The sequence below is a fragment of the Crassostrea angulata genome, chromosome 10 (assembly GCF_025612915.1).
Source record: "Crassostrea angulata isolate pt1a10 chromosome 10, ASM2561291v2, whole genome shotgun sequence".
NCBI classification, from domain to species: domain Eukaryota; kingdom Metazoa; phylum Mollusca; class Bivalvia; order Ostreida; family Ostreidae; genus Magallana; species Magallana angulata.
In genome coordinates this window covers 24,655,065-24,673,403 of record NC_069120.1, presented here as the reverse complement: position 1 = coordinate 24,673,403, position 18,339 = coordinate 24,655,065, and the positions used below count along the sequence as shown (strand labels likewise).

General features: G+C 35.6%; 1 protein-coding gene across 1 annotated transcript in view; it reads left to right on the top strand.

The window, feature by feature from the left end:
* Positions 1-4,476: 4,476 nt before the first annotated feature.
* The window catches only part of LOC128168058 (uncharacterized), a 30,237-nt gene continuing 16,374 nt past the window's right edge, over positions 4,477-18,339 (top strand). Inside the window, exons 1-14 of the mRNA XM_052834146.1 lie at positions 4,477-4,928; positions 5,439-5,713; positions 5,845-5,999; positions 6,282-6,415; positions 6,552-6,702; positions 7,113-7,602; positions 7,984-10,389; positions 13,469-13,691; positions 13,983-14,143; positions 14,861-15,101; positions 15,789-15,973; positions 16,067-16,784; positions 17,064-17,150; positions 17,254-17,374. Of these exons, the coding sequence (XP_052690106.1) occupies positions 4,646-4,928; positions 5,439-5,713; positions 5,845-5,999; positions 6,282-6,415; positions 6,552-6,702; positions 7,113-7,602; positions 7,984-10,389; positions 13,469-13,691; positions 13,983-14,143; positions 14,861-15,101; positions 15,789-15,973; positions 16,067-16,784; positions 17,064-17,150; positions 17,254-17,374 (5,630 nt within the window). The 5' untranslated portion in view covers positions 4,477-4,645. The remainder of the gene's footprint in view (positions 4,929-5,438; positions 5,714-5,844; positions 6,000-6,281; positions 6,416-6,551; positions 6,703-7,112; positions 7,603-7,983; positions 10,390-13,468; positions 13,692-13,982; positions 14,144-14,860; positions 15,102-15,788; positions 15,974-16,066; positions 16,785-17,063; positions 17,151-17,253; positions 17,375-18,339) is intronic.

Sequence of the window (18,339 nt, the reverse complement as noted above, 5' to 3'; positions counted from 1 at the left end):
AGATCCTGTTTTCAACCACAGATCCATATTTTCATTACGTCATTATACACTATGCATAAATGACGAAATGAACAAACACACCTACAGTGGAGTGTTCGATTTCCGGAAATGGGAACTAATGCTTGAAATAATTCATTAATTCAAAGTACAAATAAAAAAAAAATGAAACTTCAAAGACCTTTTAACATAATAAAAAGAAATAAATCTCAAAATTTTCAGTGAGGCATTTGCCTCACTTGCCTCAATGGTAGTTACGGCCTTAAAATTCCAACTTTAAAGTTGGAATGTTAAAGAAAAAAATCTCAACATGGCACTTATAAGCTTTCCTTAAAGTCAGGATACATCCTGTTAAATAAAAAAAACCAATAAACATGTTCTGATAGCAGTCATACTATCGGATTACCAAAGAAGGTATTGTCTTCGTATAGTCTTCGTCAGGAATCTCGCGCTAGCCCTTCCTTCAGTGGTATTATTTGTTGTAACGGTTTCCGTAATCGTCTGGGGGGTTTTTATGTAAAGAGGTAGTCCAGCCTCAAGTATAACCTCCAATCCATTATATGTCTGGGGCCGACATATTGGCTGGTTCTTCTACTTATCCCAGTTTGTGATCATGCAGAGTCTTCATACCTAAATGAGTTGCCGGCGAAGGCTGCCGTCGAGCCTCATCTTTACGTGCGCCCTTGCGAAAATAGCCTGGGCCGTATGGTGCCCAGTATCCGTCTGCTTCCCCGTGGAGGCATCGCCCGGCATAGGACTTGTGGATAGGCTATGTACGTAGTGGAAAGGGAATATTTACATACAGCTTTCCCTTTCATTCGCATTACTGCAAGCCAGCGGTGGGTATGGAACGCCATGGCTGCCTTATGTTAGATGATTTTATTATATGCTGTGGGTCTATTATTATATGCTGTGGTTCTATAATTATATGCTGTGGGTCTATAATTATATGCTGTGGGTCTATTATTATATGCTGTGGGTCTATCATTATATGCTGTGGTTCTATAATAATATGCTGTGGGTCTATTATTATATGCTGTGGTTTTATAATTATATGCTGTGGTTTTATAATTATATGCTGTGGTTCTATTATTATATGCTGTGGTTCTATAATTATATGCTGTGGGTCTATTATTATATGCTGTGGATCTATTATTATATGCTTTGGGTTCAACTATATGCTGTGGGTTCATAATTATATGCTGTGGGTCTATTATTATATGTTGTGGGTCTATTATTATATGCTGTGGGTTCATAATTATATGCTGTGGTTTCATTATTATATGCTGTGGTTTCATAATTATATGCTGTGGGTTCATTATTATATGCTGTGGTTTCATTATTATATGCTGTGGGTTCATTATTATATGCTGTGGGTTCACAATTATATGCTGTGGTTTCATTATTATATGCTGTGGTTTCATAATTATATGCTGTGGGTTCATAATTATATGCTGTGGGTTCATTATTATATGCTGTGGGTTCATAATTATATGCTGTGGGTTCATAATTATATATGCTGTCGTTTAATCGAAACTAGCTATTCGAATTCGGATTTCTCGTTTTTGAGTTTACATTTACAAGCACTTTCAGCTGACACCAAGGACAATGGTCGTGTGACCTTGACTGAGACCCATATGCTAAAAATTGCTTTTCAGAACTTTGTTGTCGCCGGGCGCATAGTGTTTCACAAACACATCTTGTTTCAATTTATCAATATTATACTTTCAGACAAAGCAGAAAATGTGTTTGTGTTTTAAATCTTTTATACAATAAAAAATGATTAAAATACTGAGTATGCAAAATTGATTTCTTGTTTTATTTACTATTATCAACTATAATAATTTAAGCTTTACTATTAATCGTTGATGTTTTAAAAGATTCTTTAAAGGGAGTGTGCTATCAAAATTCAAGTACAAGCTTGAGAATCTATACTGTCATTTGAGAGTACGTTACTGAAAGTCCAAGTAGCTCAAAAAATTCTATGTCTCGGCATCTCTCTTAGCACAGCCGTACGTGTTTGCTCACGAATTCTATCAGGACACATTTTTATGCGTCCGAATCGTATATTGTTTTTGTCCTGTTTGTCTGTCTGTTGTCAACTTTAACCTTCGCCATAACTTTTGAACCATAGGAGAAAGAGACTTCGTATTTAGTATGCACATCTCTACTTCAGTTCCTCAGACAAATAAAAGATAGTGTTTTCAACATTGCGTACATGTATAGAAAAGGTAACGCACTATAAAAATGTGTCCTGATAGAATTCGTGAGCAAACACGTACGGCTGTGCTAAGAGAGATGCCGAGACATAGAATTTTTTGAGCTACTTGGACTTTCAGTAACGTACTCTCAAATGACAGTATAGATTCTCAAGCTTGTACTTGAATTTTGATAGCACACTCCCTTTAAAGAATCTTTTAAAACATCAACGATTAATAGTAAAGCTTAAATTATTATAGTTGATAATAGTAAATAAAACAAGAAATCAATTTTGCATACTCAGTATTTTAATCATTTTTTATTGTATAAAAGATTTAAAACACAAACACATTTTCTGCTTTGTCTGAAAGTATAATATTGATAAATTGAAACAAGATGTGTTTGTGAAACACTATGCGCCCGGCGACAACAAAGTTCTGAAAAGCAATTTTTAGCATATGGGTCTCAGTCAAGGTCACACGACCATTGTCCTTGGTGTCAGCTGAAAAGGCTTGTAAATGTAAACTCCAAAACGAGAAATCCGAATTCGAATAGCTAGTTTCGAATAAACGACAGCATATATAATTATGAACCCACAGCATATAATTATGAACCCACAGCATATAATAATGAACCCACAGCATATAATTATGAACCCACAGCATATAATAATGAAACCACAGCATATAATAATGAAACCACAGCATATAATAATGAACCCACAGCATATAATTATGAAACCACAGCATATAATAATGAAACCACAGCATATAATTATGAACCCACAGCATATAATAATAGACCCACAACATATAATAATAGACCCACAGCATGTAATTATGAACCCACAGCATATAATTGAACCCACAGCATATAATAATAGATCCACAGCATATAATAATAGACCCACAGCATATAATTATAGAACCACAGCATATAATAATAGAACCACAGCATATAATTATAGAACCACAGCATATAATTATAAAACCACAGCATATAATAATAGACCCACAGCATATAATTATAGAACCACAGCATATAATAATAGACCCACAGCATATAATAATAGACCCACAGCATATAATAATAGACCCACAGCATATAATTATAGAACCACAGCATATAATAATAGACCCACAGCATATAATAAAATCATCTAACATAAGGCAGCCATGGCGTTCCATAGGTGGGGCTGGTGAGAAGATACCAACACGAGACGCATCACACAACAGTATAGCAGACCTACACTGCAACGTATACTCACTAAATATTTCCAGTTTTAAATTGTTTGCTCGAATTTTAAATAAACACCAGCTAGCCTGCATCCACTGGAAATAAATAGCTTTATTACCTAATCAAAGGGATTTTGTTGTGTTATTACAAATTAAATATTTTCGTCTATTTTGTATGTGGATTCAGATTTGAAAGTGATCTATTGAACTGCCGGTCAATAGACTGCAATTTATTAGATTGCAGGTCAATAGGCTGTGATCTATTGGACCGCCGGTCAGTAGACTGCATTCTATTGGACCGGCAACGTATCCGGCAACTTATTTTAGAAAAAGTAAAATTGATACAAGATTAAAAGATAACTCTCTTATGGTGTTTTTTTTTTTACTATTGTTCTTAAAATTTATCGTCATGGTATGAAAAACTTCTGTAATTTATAATTGTGAACACAAAATGCTTAAAACGGAATTAGGTAATAAAAACAATTATTTAATGCCTTAACAGTCCATAGACCCGAATTTTTTCCCTTGGTGCCGTTGGCCTCGGGCAATAGATCATACTGAGCTGTTCCCTGCACCAAGGGAAAAATATTCGGGTCTATCGACTGCTCAAGCATTAAATAATTATATAATATATATAGTCGGAAATGATTGAAAAGGATTTAACTCATTTAAGTTTCATTCTCCAGAACCGACCAACCAGTTGTAACCAAACATTTACAAGTCTGGAAATGATTTTCATGAATAAAATTTCAATTGATTTTCTAAATCGCACGAACGACTGACTGTAAAAACATGTCTTTAAAAACAAACGTTTCTTTTGTGTAGATTGTACAAACGATTTAATGTATATATAGTCAAATAACCCAGGTACCTGGAAACCAACACACTTTCATACAAATACAATACAAATACAAATATTTTATAAATATCCTTTTTTAATTACTTGTAGAAATATAATTTAAAGTGGTTTTTTTACGCAAATCTTTATTCATCTTCGCTAGCCATGTGTCCGATTCGTTTTTATTCTCATCAGAACAATTTTGTATTTGGCGCCAATCAAAAATCCAATTTCCGGAAATGACTAGGCGGATCTAAGTTGATCCGGGCATTTTGATGGTAATGCGCGTCTCAAAATGGCGGTTGGGAAAATATTTAGATCACATAACACATTTCATTAATTTGGAAGGTGAAAGATTAGTTTAGCTACTTCCAGCATGTCGACGATGAGAAGAAGATCTCAGACAGGTCCTCGGACCGACACGACATACGACATTTATGTTTACATGACTGAAGGAAAATATCCCGATGGCGCAAACGAGAATGCGAGGAGGAACCTGCGAAAACGATCCAAAATGTTCAAGTTGAAAGGCAGTGAAGTGTTTCATGTCTCTACTACAAAGGACAGGTTTGGTAAAGATGTTCAGAGAGAGAGACTTGTTCTAACAGACAATGCTAAAAGGAATGCAGTCATCAGCGAGTTGCATGTGGATGAGAAAGGTAGGTTAACACGAGTTGCAAACCTTTTAAAACATGGCGGATCATGAAGGGCGGAATGAGGACAATGAATATTCATTTCGCGCAATTTTTCTTTGACTCGTGTATATATTTTGTTATTCAATTAATTGAAGTCAAATTATTTGAAATAAATTAATTTAAAACATAATTTATGGTTATTAAATTGAATTTCATTTGACTCGCCAGTAAAAAAAAAATAGTGATAATATTTAGGGGGGGGGGGTGTTTAAATATGATTTATTATAGAAATTATTACGCATTGCTCATTACGAGAAAATGTTTGTTTTTTTTTGGGGGGGGGGGGGGTGTTCCGGCAATGAGTTTGCCAGGGGGTGTCTGAGGCATTTTATTTTTTTTGTTAATTTTTTAATGCAATTTTAAGAAATTTGAATTTTACAGGGTGGGAGTCTGGATCCTCCTGACCCCCCCCCCCCCCCATCTGCTCATGTTACAGTAAATATTATTTATTATTCTAATGTTTTGATTTTTCAGGCAATCACTTAGGAAGGGAAAAAGTATTAAGTGCCTTGACTGAAAAATACTACTTTGTTGGAATGAATAACAAAGTCAGAGAGTATCTTTTGAATTGTTCCTCTTGTCGCTCACGTTTTAAACTGGAAGGATTGTCTGATGGAAGCACATCAGCAGTATCAGATTTGGATGATATGGATGACAACGACTCAAATGCATCCTTTTCTGAGGATGGCAAACTTATCAAATCAGAATGGCCTGCACGTTCGCAAGAGGCACTACATTTCTGGGACATTGTAAGTTTCTATGACTTCATTGTTATGATAAAAACTAGAAACAACGATGTCAAAATTGTTTGTTTTACATGTAAGGAATTTGACAACTTGTGTATTGAACAAACTGATTTCTTTTGATTTTGTTTTCATAGGTGGAATTAAATGTGATGGGTCCTTACGACTGTATAGACAGTAAACATTACATTGTTGTGTTTCTGGATCTGTTCTCCAACTGGCCTGAAGCTTTTGTTGTGGATTCTGTATCCCCATCAGTTGTTACACATCTTTTGTTGAACCTGATTTGCAGGTAACTACGAGGCTTTCATATGGAAACAGATATTAAATTGATTTAAGCATCTGATTAATAAATATCTAAAAGAATCATACTTGACTTGGACACAAGTATTTTTTTGCTGTATAATGTGTTCACATATCAAAAAATTTTGTGCTTTATATATTAAGACGTATGTTAATGAATATTTTGACATTTCAAGAGCATGATTTTAATTAAACTGTCAATTAAGTTATACCTTCTAAAACCTTGTTGAACTGTGGTGGTTGATTAAGATTTTTTGGTTGATTTGTGCAGGTTTGGTTGTATGAAGACGCTGATGATCAGGGAGTCAACAAACTGTGCTAAAGAGGACCTCACACCTTTACAGAAATCACTTGAGAAGTCGGGAATTGACATTAACATAAATCAGTTTTCTTCAGCTCTCTCAGGTGAATTGGGGAAACTTTTCATATGCATGAATTATCCCTCCTTTTTGTGTACTTTTCCAACTGCATCCTTGATTAACCTGTGTGTCATATTATTTATTCAAGTATTTATAAACATGATTAATGAATATAATTGTAGAAAAAATTTGGAAGGAGATGGGAGATAACTTGGATTCATTTACCAAGAATAATGCACACTGGCCGCACTGTTTGGAATTTGCTTTGTTACCACATCGAGTGTCAAGACCAGAGCGTTCCGAGTATACACCAGCTTATATTACCTACGGAAGGTAAATATATACTCTGAAGAGCTAATACATGTAGATTTAATTTACATTGGTTATTAAATTTTACATCAACTTGAACAACTATGGTCAATTGAAAGGTAAATTTTAGACATAAAACTCAACGATTATTTTCTCAGGCACTGCCTTGATGAAGAAATATAAGTTACTCTTATAAAAAGGGGAATAACTCTTTTGTTCAATTCTAAGACAAAAAAATATTCCAATTGAGTTTTCCTCCTTTTCAAAACTGCATGCAGTGTTACATCTCAAAATTCTGGCCTGAGAAAATAGAGTAATTTTTTGTTGACCTAATTTATTTTTCTAAACAGCGATTTCCAGTTCACCGTCTTGCATGCAAAAAGAAAAGACTTTTGATTTAAAGTTCATAGGATTTTAATTTTTCTTCTTAACAGAGAACTAAATTTGCCATCTAGTATGCACAAGGGAGAAGGTGATAACTTTCCTTCAGCTGAGCCACACCTGAGTTTGGAGGATATGACAGCATTGTCAGACAAGTTTCAGTCAGTTTATTCATCCTATGGGAAAAACATTCAAGCATGGAATTCCTGCTCTCAACCATTCTGTGTAATTCCTTCATTAAACTCAAGTGAAACTGTGAAGACACCAGGTAAAAGAGGGAGAAAGAAGAAAAATCCTGCCCCTCCTCCACCCCCGCCAGAGGAACAAGATTCTGATAAAGAGGCTGAGGAGGACATGCCTCCACCTGCTACAGATGTGACCCCAAGAACCACTGGGCGAAAAAGAAAACGCAACATCAGTCGCATCACACGCCTCATTAATGCAGAAGATGATGAAGATGACGAGGATCACCCTCCAAAGCAGGACCCAGATGACAAAGACTACTCTCCCAGTAACAAGATGGTCAAAGTCAATACAGAGCAGGTAAGAAAAAGTGATGTTGAGGAAGGAAAGGGGAGGGAAAGTAATAAGGGAGTGGAAGAATTGGAAAGAGTGAAGTGTAATAAAATGGGTTTGGAAGAGTCAGAGAGTGAATGTAAGGAAAATATAATTCAGATGCATTGACTTACTTTTTCTGTAAGACATTTCAGTGATTTTTTGATATGTGTAAAAGAAGAGCAGCTGTATTTTTTGCTTGTCTTTTGAGGAAAAAATCCAGATGGGATATGCATCTGATTTTAAGAAGATAAAACATTCCTTTATTGATTACCAATCAGAAATTGTAATTAAAACTAGACGAAAAATTATCATGAAATTTAGAATTATATTAATATTCTGATGCATCTCCCATCTTGATTTTTTCAGGATGGGGAACCATCGGATCCCAAAGCTCCTTTGATCATGAAGTTAACACCTCCAACACCAAAGAAGCACATTTGTAATGGATGTGGGAAAGAGTTTTCGCGTTCTGATGTACTTAGGCGCCATATTCGCGAAATGCATGAAGCACACGAGTCCATGATAAACATTTGTCCCGAGTGTGGCATATGCATCAAGAGGAAACATCATTTAGCAAGACACATAAAACAAGTCCACAGTAAAGGTTGTGAGTGCAAAGCTTGTGGGGAAATGTTTGGAAACAAGATTGAACTAAAAGAGCACATTTCAACCGCACATGATGGCTACAATTGTGAGAAATGCAACAGAAACTATACTTCAAAGTCTGGACTCAAGTTTCACATAGCACAGGAGCACGAGCAGAAATACCCTTGTCCTATTTGTGGGAAATCATCTGGGTCTAGTTCAAGCTTTAACAAACATTTGGCTTCACACACTGAAGGATCTGATATTAAATGTCCCCATTGTCGGTACATATTCCCAAATAAAGACACATTTATGGCTCACAGAGAATCCTGTCGAATGTCAAGAGCATACACTTGTAATCAGTGTGGTAAAGGCTTTTCAAGCAAAAATTCATTCCAGCATCATGAAGCCACACATTTTGATGGCAAGTTTCCGTGTCACATTTGTGGAATAAAATTCTCATTCAGTACCAATTTGAACCGTCATATAAGAACAGTTCATGTTGCTAAAGCAGAGGGAGAGGATGTTAAGTCACCTGAATTGTCGGCAGATAAAGAAAGCTCCGATCAAACTGGGAGTGTACCGGAAAACCAGAAAACTGCAAGTGCTGGTAACTTGTTTGAATCTGGAGTTGTTGTACCAGGAATGGATGACACTCAAAACAACAGCCTAAACCAGATAGTTGAAGCTATTAAACTGCAAGTGGAGAGGAGGATATCTTCTGGGTATTGTGGCAATGGTGATATTCCAGGAAAACAGAGTGTGGGGACTGATGCCATGGAGGCAGCAGAGACCACTTCACCTCAGAAACCAGTTGTGTCCAGCAGCAGTAACCAGTTGTCGAGAGAAATAACCACTGTAAGCAAGAATGCAAATATCCAGGTTATTCACCAGCCTGCTTCAACAAAACCAACTTCAACTGGGGTTCAAGAATTTGCTCTTGTTTCAAATGAAAATTCCAAAGGACAAGATATCAATAGTGGGAATATATGGATAGCGCTTCATGAATCTGGAAAACCTGCTAGAAATATTGTTATGAACCAAGCAGCTAATACATACCAGACAGAAAAACCACAAACTGGGGGCATTTCAAATTCAGAAAATGTTCAAGTTGCAAAGAAACCAGTGCCAGTATCTCATAGTGAACAAATATCTCCAGCCGTTGCTATCTCTAATGTACCTGCTACATACCGCATCATATCTGATCAGGTACACCTCAAATCCACACCATCCAGTGTTCCCACTTATAGAGTGATCACTGCTGAAAGAGGCGCACAGCCCAAATCCACAGCAACAGTGCTCCCAAACATATACACAGTGATGACCTCCGATCCAAGCCGAGCCAAGGCCACCAGCCTTCTCCCCAGCACTTACGTAGCAGCAACTTCTGAACAAGTTCAAGTCGCTGTACAGAAGCCACAATCCATCGTCATGACAGCAGGTCAAGGACAGAGCTCTGTACCCTTGACCTACACAGTTCAACAACCAGTGCCAGTAGTTACCAGTATGCAGAAAGTTCCGTCAGGAAGTCGTGACTTGGCTTCTTACATGCAAAAAGTTTTGCCCGACTCTTGCAGCGCAATGCCATCTTCTTTGCTGCAGAAAGTTGAAAGTGGGTCTTATGGAATTGTCACCGAAGAACATTCTTCCCAGGTCTACAGTATTGCAACAACGGACGATGATAGTAAAAACCTAGATGTTACTGCTTATAACGTAATAGTAAAGGAAATAAACGATCCAGTTCAACCAGCTGCAGAGGTTGTACCAAATGCTGGCTTGCATGCTGTACAGAGTTCAGACATTACTGAGGCTGATGGTATAGAAAGTGGGGGAGATTCCTTCTCAGAAGCAACAGCTGACCCTGTCCAAGAGGACGTACAGTTTACATCAGAGCTGACAACCCAGGTGCAGGAAGCTGTAGAGTATGACACAGTGACCACCGACCCAGATATTATCTCACCTGCTAACCCTGATCCCGCCTCAAACTCCTATCCATCACAGTTGGGGGACAGTGATGGCACAGATTACACGATGGTGGTGGATTCGTTACAAACTGGGGAACAGCCAAAGGGGCAGCATTCATCATACACCACAGAAGCTTCGGAAAACGTTGAAAACTTGATGCAACTATCAGACTCGTCACAAATGAATCTGCCTGTTGAAAACCCAAACGAAATGGAGACTTCTGTGAACTCTTAGTCCTAAAATGGAGCTCCTTAAATGAACAGAAAATATGTACATATACAATATATGAAGAATTTAAAACCTTTGTACTGGGATTGAATTTTTCAATTTCAATAGTTTAGAAAATTTTAAATTTGGAAGTGTTTTTTTTTTTTTATTATTATTTTTGGCATTATTTTTACAACTTTTTTTTCTATTCAAGGAAAAATTACACAAACATCAACTTGCTATCTTCCACTTTTTAGCAATACATGTATTTGAGAAATCTTATATGATTTTACTTTAACTATATGTGCAATGTTAAGAGGATGTATATTTTCTCTCAAGTTTTGGTAATATAAAACCATCTGTGTAATCCTCTTTTGTAGAGTTTGTTTGGTCTATGTTACTCTGAAACACAGTTTTACTGAGTACACTATATGCAGCAGTTTTTAAGTTGTATCGGGATGCAATGTGTTTGCATTATTTAAATAGTTTCATTCTATTTGCTTCAATTCATGCAGATCAAGTCTGCAAGTTAATTTGTGATTACGTCAAATTAAGTGTATACCTATATTTCCACTACCAGTGGGTTCACATTTAATAGTAAGATGATTAGGCCAAAATAAAAATTGTTTTGTTTGATGTACTCCGACCAACCCATTACAATTGCCTCTACCCTCCAAAAATTTGTATGATTATCAGATTATCATTGTGCAAGAAAATTTAAGAAAAAAGGCTACCTACATACCTAAACTACCCATCATGGAAAATTTAGGTCAAAGTACACATCAAACATATAAATTATTAATGCTGGCCTTAGATAATGTGTAAATATTTTTTGCACAGACATGTATCAATGGTCATGCAATTTGTAAATGGATATACCACTACAAGCTTATTGTGCCACCATTTATTCATTTTTATTGCGGCACTGAGGATACATTTACTATTAGATTATGGCATCATTTTTATTATTTTAATAACCAATTAATGAAATAAATGTACAAAACCATTTTAATACCTGTACATACAGTATCAACTGTAGACACCATTTTATGTACTCATTGTAGTGTGTTAGTGAATCATGTTGTAAATTAATTGTAAATTTAAGAATTAATTGAAGAAAGCCCTCTTTGAGGAACATTGTACAAGAGTTTACAGCCTTTTACTTGGTACAATCAACTGTATGTTTTACACATTAAAAAATGATCTGATTTTTGTTTTCATTCATAAATTAGACCTAATCTTAACCCGATTTTGGAAATGTGTGTTTGAGGAAATCGTTTATTGACAGAATACATACACAGTTATTATCCTTCTCATTATGTTGCCTACTCCTGTGTTGGAACAGGAGGTACCCTTTTCTAAAGATAGTTTTACCTGGCACCTTAGAAATTTGAAACCTGGATACTGAGTTTGACTATGTAATTTTTTATAACTTCAGAGAAACTACCATAGAGAAATAAATCTATATACTGTGGAATCATTAGATTTCATGGTGGCTCAATTTTCGTGGAATTCATGGGTACCTCTCAACCACGAATTAACATCATTCACAGATTACGGTATTACATTAGAGTTATAAAGTCTTAATTCCTTTTCTTGTAGGTATAAGAAAATACATGAAATTACTTCCCCCATGAACCTACAAAATTTCAGCTGTCCAGGAAAATTAACCCCCACTAATTTTAATGATTTCACAGTATGGAATTAATTTAATGTTCCAAGAATATGGTTACCGTACATTAATTAAGTGAGAGTATAGCTATTGGAGGATAATGCCATTCTATTGAAGAGGGATTGTTCATACCCAATATGAATCCTTAGAAAATACAAAGAAGTTCTAACATTTTATTTTGTATGTAACTATTTGAGGTAATAAACAGATACAGGTCAATGTACTAAGGTCATCCTTTAAAAAAAGGTTGGTTTGGAATTGCTACCTGGGAGTTTCCAGAACCAGGAGGGAGGGGAATTTTTTTCCAAACTGGAAGTTTAGCTAATTCAGGTCAAAAACAAAAATCTCCATAAATAGTAGAAATTAGATGCTACTTTGACAAATGAACTTGTGTGTAAACATTGTATGTTTTTTTTTATAGGGGGGGGGGGGTATTTCAATGAGGTTGGAGGCAATTCCAAACAAACAATTTTATTTTGGCCAAATTATAATTTTTGCACTTGATGAAATATTTTACAAATTTTCAATATGAATACCACTTTAAACCAAAAGGATATCATTTTAACAGTATTCTGCAATAATCCATTCCAGATTCGCATATCTTTCAATATGAATCAAACTGAAGTTGCCAGAAAAATTTTCCACCTTAATGAATAGTCAAAATGTTGTGCACCTTAAAATGTTCAGTAAAGTCAGTTTATGGTAAACCTGCTTGTAGAATTCCCACTGTCTGCAAATTGTCGGTTTCATTCGGATGGGGCACATAAATGTTTATTAGTTTATACATCAGTATTTGGCCTAATGTTGCTGTTCTTAATGACCAATACATTAAATTTTTTGGCCAAAGGACTAGACAGTTGTTGGAGATTTGGTACAAACTCCTGAATCATTTTGTTAATGGATACTCTGTAAACACTGAAATATTTGCCCCGTTTTATTTTGCTTTTTTCGCCCTCATCGTCAGCAGGCAAATTTAGGCCTGGGGAATTCCATTGTCTCAAAATATCTCTCTTTCACCACAACTTTGTTTGGGTGAATGTAAATAGGGGAGAAACCCTTTGCAAATGATGAAGGGCGAAAATAACCCTGTCTACGGTACTATTTTGAATCCTTCTGACGCTGATTTTGAATTTGAAGAATTAGATTCTGTAGAATTTCCTGAAACACAGTACTGTTCTGTAAAGTGTCAAGGAGATGCATTATTTGGAGTTGTAAGATATATATGTAAAAATACTCGTGCACCATTATACTGTTTTGTAGAATATTAAGGAGCTGTTCTACTTGGGGTTGAAAATTTAAACAGTATCGTAGTTTACTAGTACATCCTAGACTTGAAGTGACTAAAGTATTGTACAAATATTCGTAGCATCTTTATGATATTGTGCAGAAATGGAATAAAGGAGTTTCAATGTAATTTTTCAGGAGCTGGATGCGTATTATCAGGCCATCTTCCAGTACAAGAAACACAAGTCCTACCTGCCAGGCTGCCCAGACAATTACAAGAGAGTTTTACGGAAGTCTGCTGTTAGCTACACAGTGTTTGAGGACAAGCTGTTCTATACAACAGACGGAGAACTACGCTATGTTCCAATGACATGGAAAGAGAGACTGTACTATTTGGCCTCGGCCCACATGTCACAGAAAGGTTAAAATGATTTTGTTGCAAGTTCATGTCGGTATTTAAGAATTAACGGAAGCTGAAAATCTTTTTCTTTTAAAATTCTCATACTTTAAAGAACGTAATGAACACTAAGAGTTATTCTTAGTTTTTTATACAGATAAGAAAAGAGAGAGAGTTACCTAAATGTGCACAATAAAAAAGTTTACTGGTAATAAAGCTTGAAAAGCACAAACATCAGAAACTAAGAAGCAAAAATTAAAACAATGCTTTGCTATATCATAGTAATTAGATGATGGGAAAAATGTCTTTTTTTAGGTAAACACATAAATAAGAACAACATGGCACAATGGATGACAGATAAAAAGATTGCTTGGAAAGGTATATCTGTGGACTGCACAGCATTTGCAGCTGCTTGTCCTCACTGCACTCTTGGTGAAAGGAAATCGGAACCCATTAGCAAGCAGTCCTTCAAAGATGTAATCAAAAATATATAACATTTCTTTTTCTTATTGAATATCATACAGTAACAGAATTTATACAACAGGTATTCGGCTGGTTTGCAATTTGAAGAAATCAATGTTAGACATTTAATGTTTACCATTTATTGTTATTTGTAATTAAGGTAAAAAAAAAATGTATATTATTTACTTTGGGAGAAATAGGTTTTCTCATCATGTTTTGTTTTTGTATATTTTATATTATGCCCCCCTTCGAAGAAGGGAGGCATATTGCTTTGCTGCTGTCTGTCGGTCGGTCCACCATCAGTTTCCGTTCATTTTCTTAGCAGAGGATGAACATATTGAAATGAAATTTGGTATACAGGTTTATTAGGATAATATCTAGGTCAAGTTCGATATTGGGTACGATCGAGCCATTTTTGACAGAGTTATGGTCCTTGGACGTAGAAAAATTCCAGTTATTTGCAGTTTCCGCTCATTTTCTTCGCAGGGAATGAATATATTGAAATGAAATTTGGTATACAGGTTTATTATGATAATATCTAGGTCAATTTGATATTGGGTACAATTTAGCCATTTTCAACAGAGTTATGGCCCTTGGACTAAGAAAAATTACAAATATAAATTTACAGTTTACGTTCATTTTCTTTATGAATGTTTCCCAGGTAGGGGGGCATAAGTGTTTCACAAACATCTCTTGTTTACCTGTAAGTTTTAAAAACGCTCTATTTACAGGACCCAGTTCTAAAGATGGCTGAAGATAACTACAGTCTGCTGCTGAACTACCTTCAGAAGCAGACGTTTCCCTCGACCACTCCTCAGTCCCAGAAAGACACAGTTACTAGCATTGCAAAAAACTTTGTGATTCAAAAAGGAGTGCTGTATCACAAAAAAGGGAAAATGGGAGACTTGAGATGTCTGGAAGTAGGGACCAAGGACAGGAAAGTAGCCATGCAGGCTGCTCATGTTAGCAATGGTATGGAAAAAAATAACTCATAATTTTTTATTAAAGATTTGTTAAGATGATCGCTTCATTGACTTAATCTTAATAAATACTTACAGAATTTATACCCAAATAAACTGGGATGGAACAGTTTACTCTTAATTATAAAACGCTTTGCAGTTTATAAAGCATAAGTGTTCAAGTCAGTTTTAAATATACAAAAAAATCTGTATCTATTGAATTTGGTCCTATATTTCAAATAAAAATACATGTACATGTCAATTTCATTGTCATTGACTGTTGTATGCATTGTGGATGAAGCTCCAGTATTCATTTAAGAAATAAACAGCAATTTAAAAAGTTCACAGGGATATGAAGTTGGTTGGTCACGTGATCAAATCCTGTGAGGTCTGAAGGGCTTCTCAGTAGATTTGATCACATACCAACCAACCTCATATCCTGGTGAACTTTTTAACATTACTGTTTATTACTTATATTTACGTTTGAAAAAGACAAATCGTTCAGAACTGTTAAAATTACCGAGATTTTATGTTTACCATAATCCAAGCGATAAGCGCGTGCTATAATCATTGTGACGTCACAAAAAAGTTCATACAGAATTGAACATTTTTGCTATTCTATAGGTTCATATAAGGAAACATATTTGCAAATGTAAATATTGTACATTAAACAGAAGAACATTGTCCGGTATATTTCCAGATGAACACTTTGGACCAGGAGACACATTTTCCAGGTTGTCAGATAAGTTTGTGTGGAATCGCATGGGTGAAAGTGTCAACAATTTTATTGCTGGCTGTTGTAAGAAAAAAGATGAGGAATATGCAACCCCAAGAACACTTATTAATAGGAATGTGGATTTCTTCAACAAACAGTTTCTAAATGGGGTAAAAAAAAATTTTTTTACTTCTGTTGATTGGTTGATTTTTTTTATCCATGTATTTATGTACTCAACAATTTTTTAACTTGTTCTTCAAAAGGTGGTAGACAAAATTTTGGTTCAAGGGAAAGAAAAATATTCCAAACCTGTTATACAGGACTTGCTAGATCACATTAAAGAGGAACCAAACAGTCCAGTAAAGGAAGAGGAAGCAGTGGAGATGGGAGAGAAAAATGAAGAAAATGAAAAGCAGGAAGGGAATACGTCAGGAGAGAAAAGTGAAGTAAAGGAAACACAGGAAGGCAATGAGAATCAGAAAGTAAAGGAAACACAGGAAGGCAATGAGAATCAGAAAGTAAAGGAAACACAGGAAGGCAATGAGAATCAGAAAGTAAAGGAAACACAGGAAGGCAATGAGAATCAGAAATGCCAAGAAAAGACAGATAAAGCTGGAGAGACAGAAGAGAAAACTGAAGAAACAGAGAAGCAGAAAAAGAGTACTACTCAGAATCAAACTCTATGTAAGGAACAGAGCCCCACGAATAGAAAAATCACTTCTACTAAGAGCTTTACCAGAGGCCCCGAGAAGGAAACAGAGGCACATGGTTTGGATACCATGATAACCACGACAGTTGGGAATGTGATGAAGACTGGAATAATGAGTGACAGAGTCACAAGGACTGCTGTCAGTTCAATCATTCCGCCTGAAGAACTAGAAGAAGAAGAAGAAGAAGAAGAAGAGGAAGAAGCCATGCAAACTGAAACATTGACTGAGGTGGTTCCCAAAATCGAGGATGTTTCAGGGTCTTCATCTACCGGTATGTCTTTTGGTTTCAAGGAAAATGGGGATACATGAGTAAGCAATAGGTCATGATACTTTTAGATTTAAAATCCACTTATGCTGATTGTCATATCGCAAAGATATCTGTACTCTGTGTATTTGTTGTCAACTTGTATTGCAAGTAGCTTGTTCTTAAATTAGCAGGTAGGTAAGAAGCAGCAACAATGCGCTATAGTAATATAACTGGTACTGGTAAATTTTATGTATGTATGTTTAAAATATTACAAGAGAATATTATTAATGTGTTTCCATTCAGGTGTTAAAGAAGAAAAAAAAGGAAAAGCCATTCATTTGGTTTGTGAATACTGTGGGATGATATTCAAGGGACACAACAAATATAAAAGTTAGTTACGTTTTTCATTGTTGCTTTCTATGTGATTCTCTTTATGCTGATGATGACGTTGAGATTATTTCTATGGTTATCAAAATTTTATTCTATTTTCTAGTACACATGTATGGCCACACTGGTGTTAAACCTTACCCGTGTACCTTGTGTGATAAATCCTTTACTCTGAAGAAAACACTCAAATTCCATCTTGGCAAACATGCTGGTCAGAAACCATTCCTGTAAGTGTTTTTTTTTAGCTCACCTGAGCTGAAAGCTCAAGTGAGCTATTCTGATCACATTTTGTCCGTCGTCCGTCTGTCCGTCCGTCTGTCCGTCTGTCCGTCTGTAAACTTTTTACATTTTGAACTTCTTCTCTAAAACCGCTTATCCAATTTCAACCAAATTTGGCACAAATCATCCTTATGGGAGGGCGAATATAAATTGCAGAAATAAAAGTTTGATCTGTATTCAAAGCGGAGAAAACCTTGAAACTGTAGAAAAAGGGGGGTGCATTTTTAAAAATCTTCTTCTCAAGAACTACCGAGGCAAATTCAACATAGTTTAGCATAAATTATCCTTATGGGAAGGAAAATATAAATTGCAAAAATTAAGTGGAAATTTTGTTTCAAATCTGAGTTATTACGAAAATAATAATAAAGGAAATGCGTGTTTCAATCAGTTTAATAGCTTCGGGTTCGGCATCCGGTAAAATGATTCCATACTTCTAAAACGAGGTTCTTTGTTTAAAGCAGCCATGCCATTATACGAAAAAGGGTCGATCTGACTATGATGAATTTGCTTGTTGTGCAACAGTTCGCGTATGAAGGGAAATTTTGAAACATACAAAATATATTGGTGCCGATTTTGTGAAGTAAATTGAGGCTAAATATTTCAATGCGTTGACAGTTTTCACACATGACGTTGGTGTTAGCTTGTTCTGATTTTCGTTTCGTTCTCATTATGCTTTGTAACCTGGAAACTATCGTCTGTATTTCGTGATTTTTACGTATCAAATCAAACAGAGACTTCGGTAAATCAATTAACTGTTTACCTGCGCAAATTAAGCAAAATCGGATGTAGGGGACGGGTACTGAAATACAATTCATTCTATCGGTAATTCGGCATTATCTTTTGCGTAATGGTACATGTAGATTAATGCAATAGGTTTTGTTGAGATGCTCGGCATTTTTTCGAGTTTATTCAG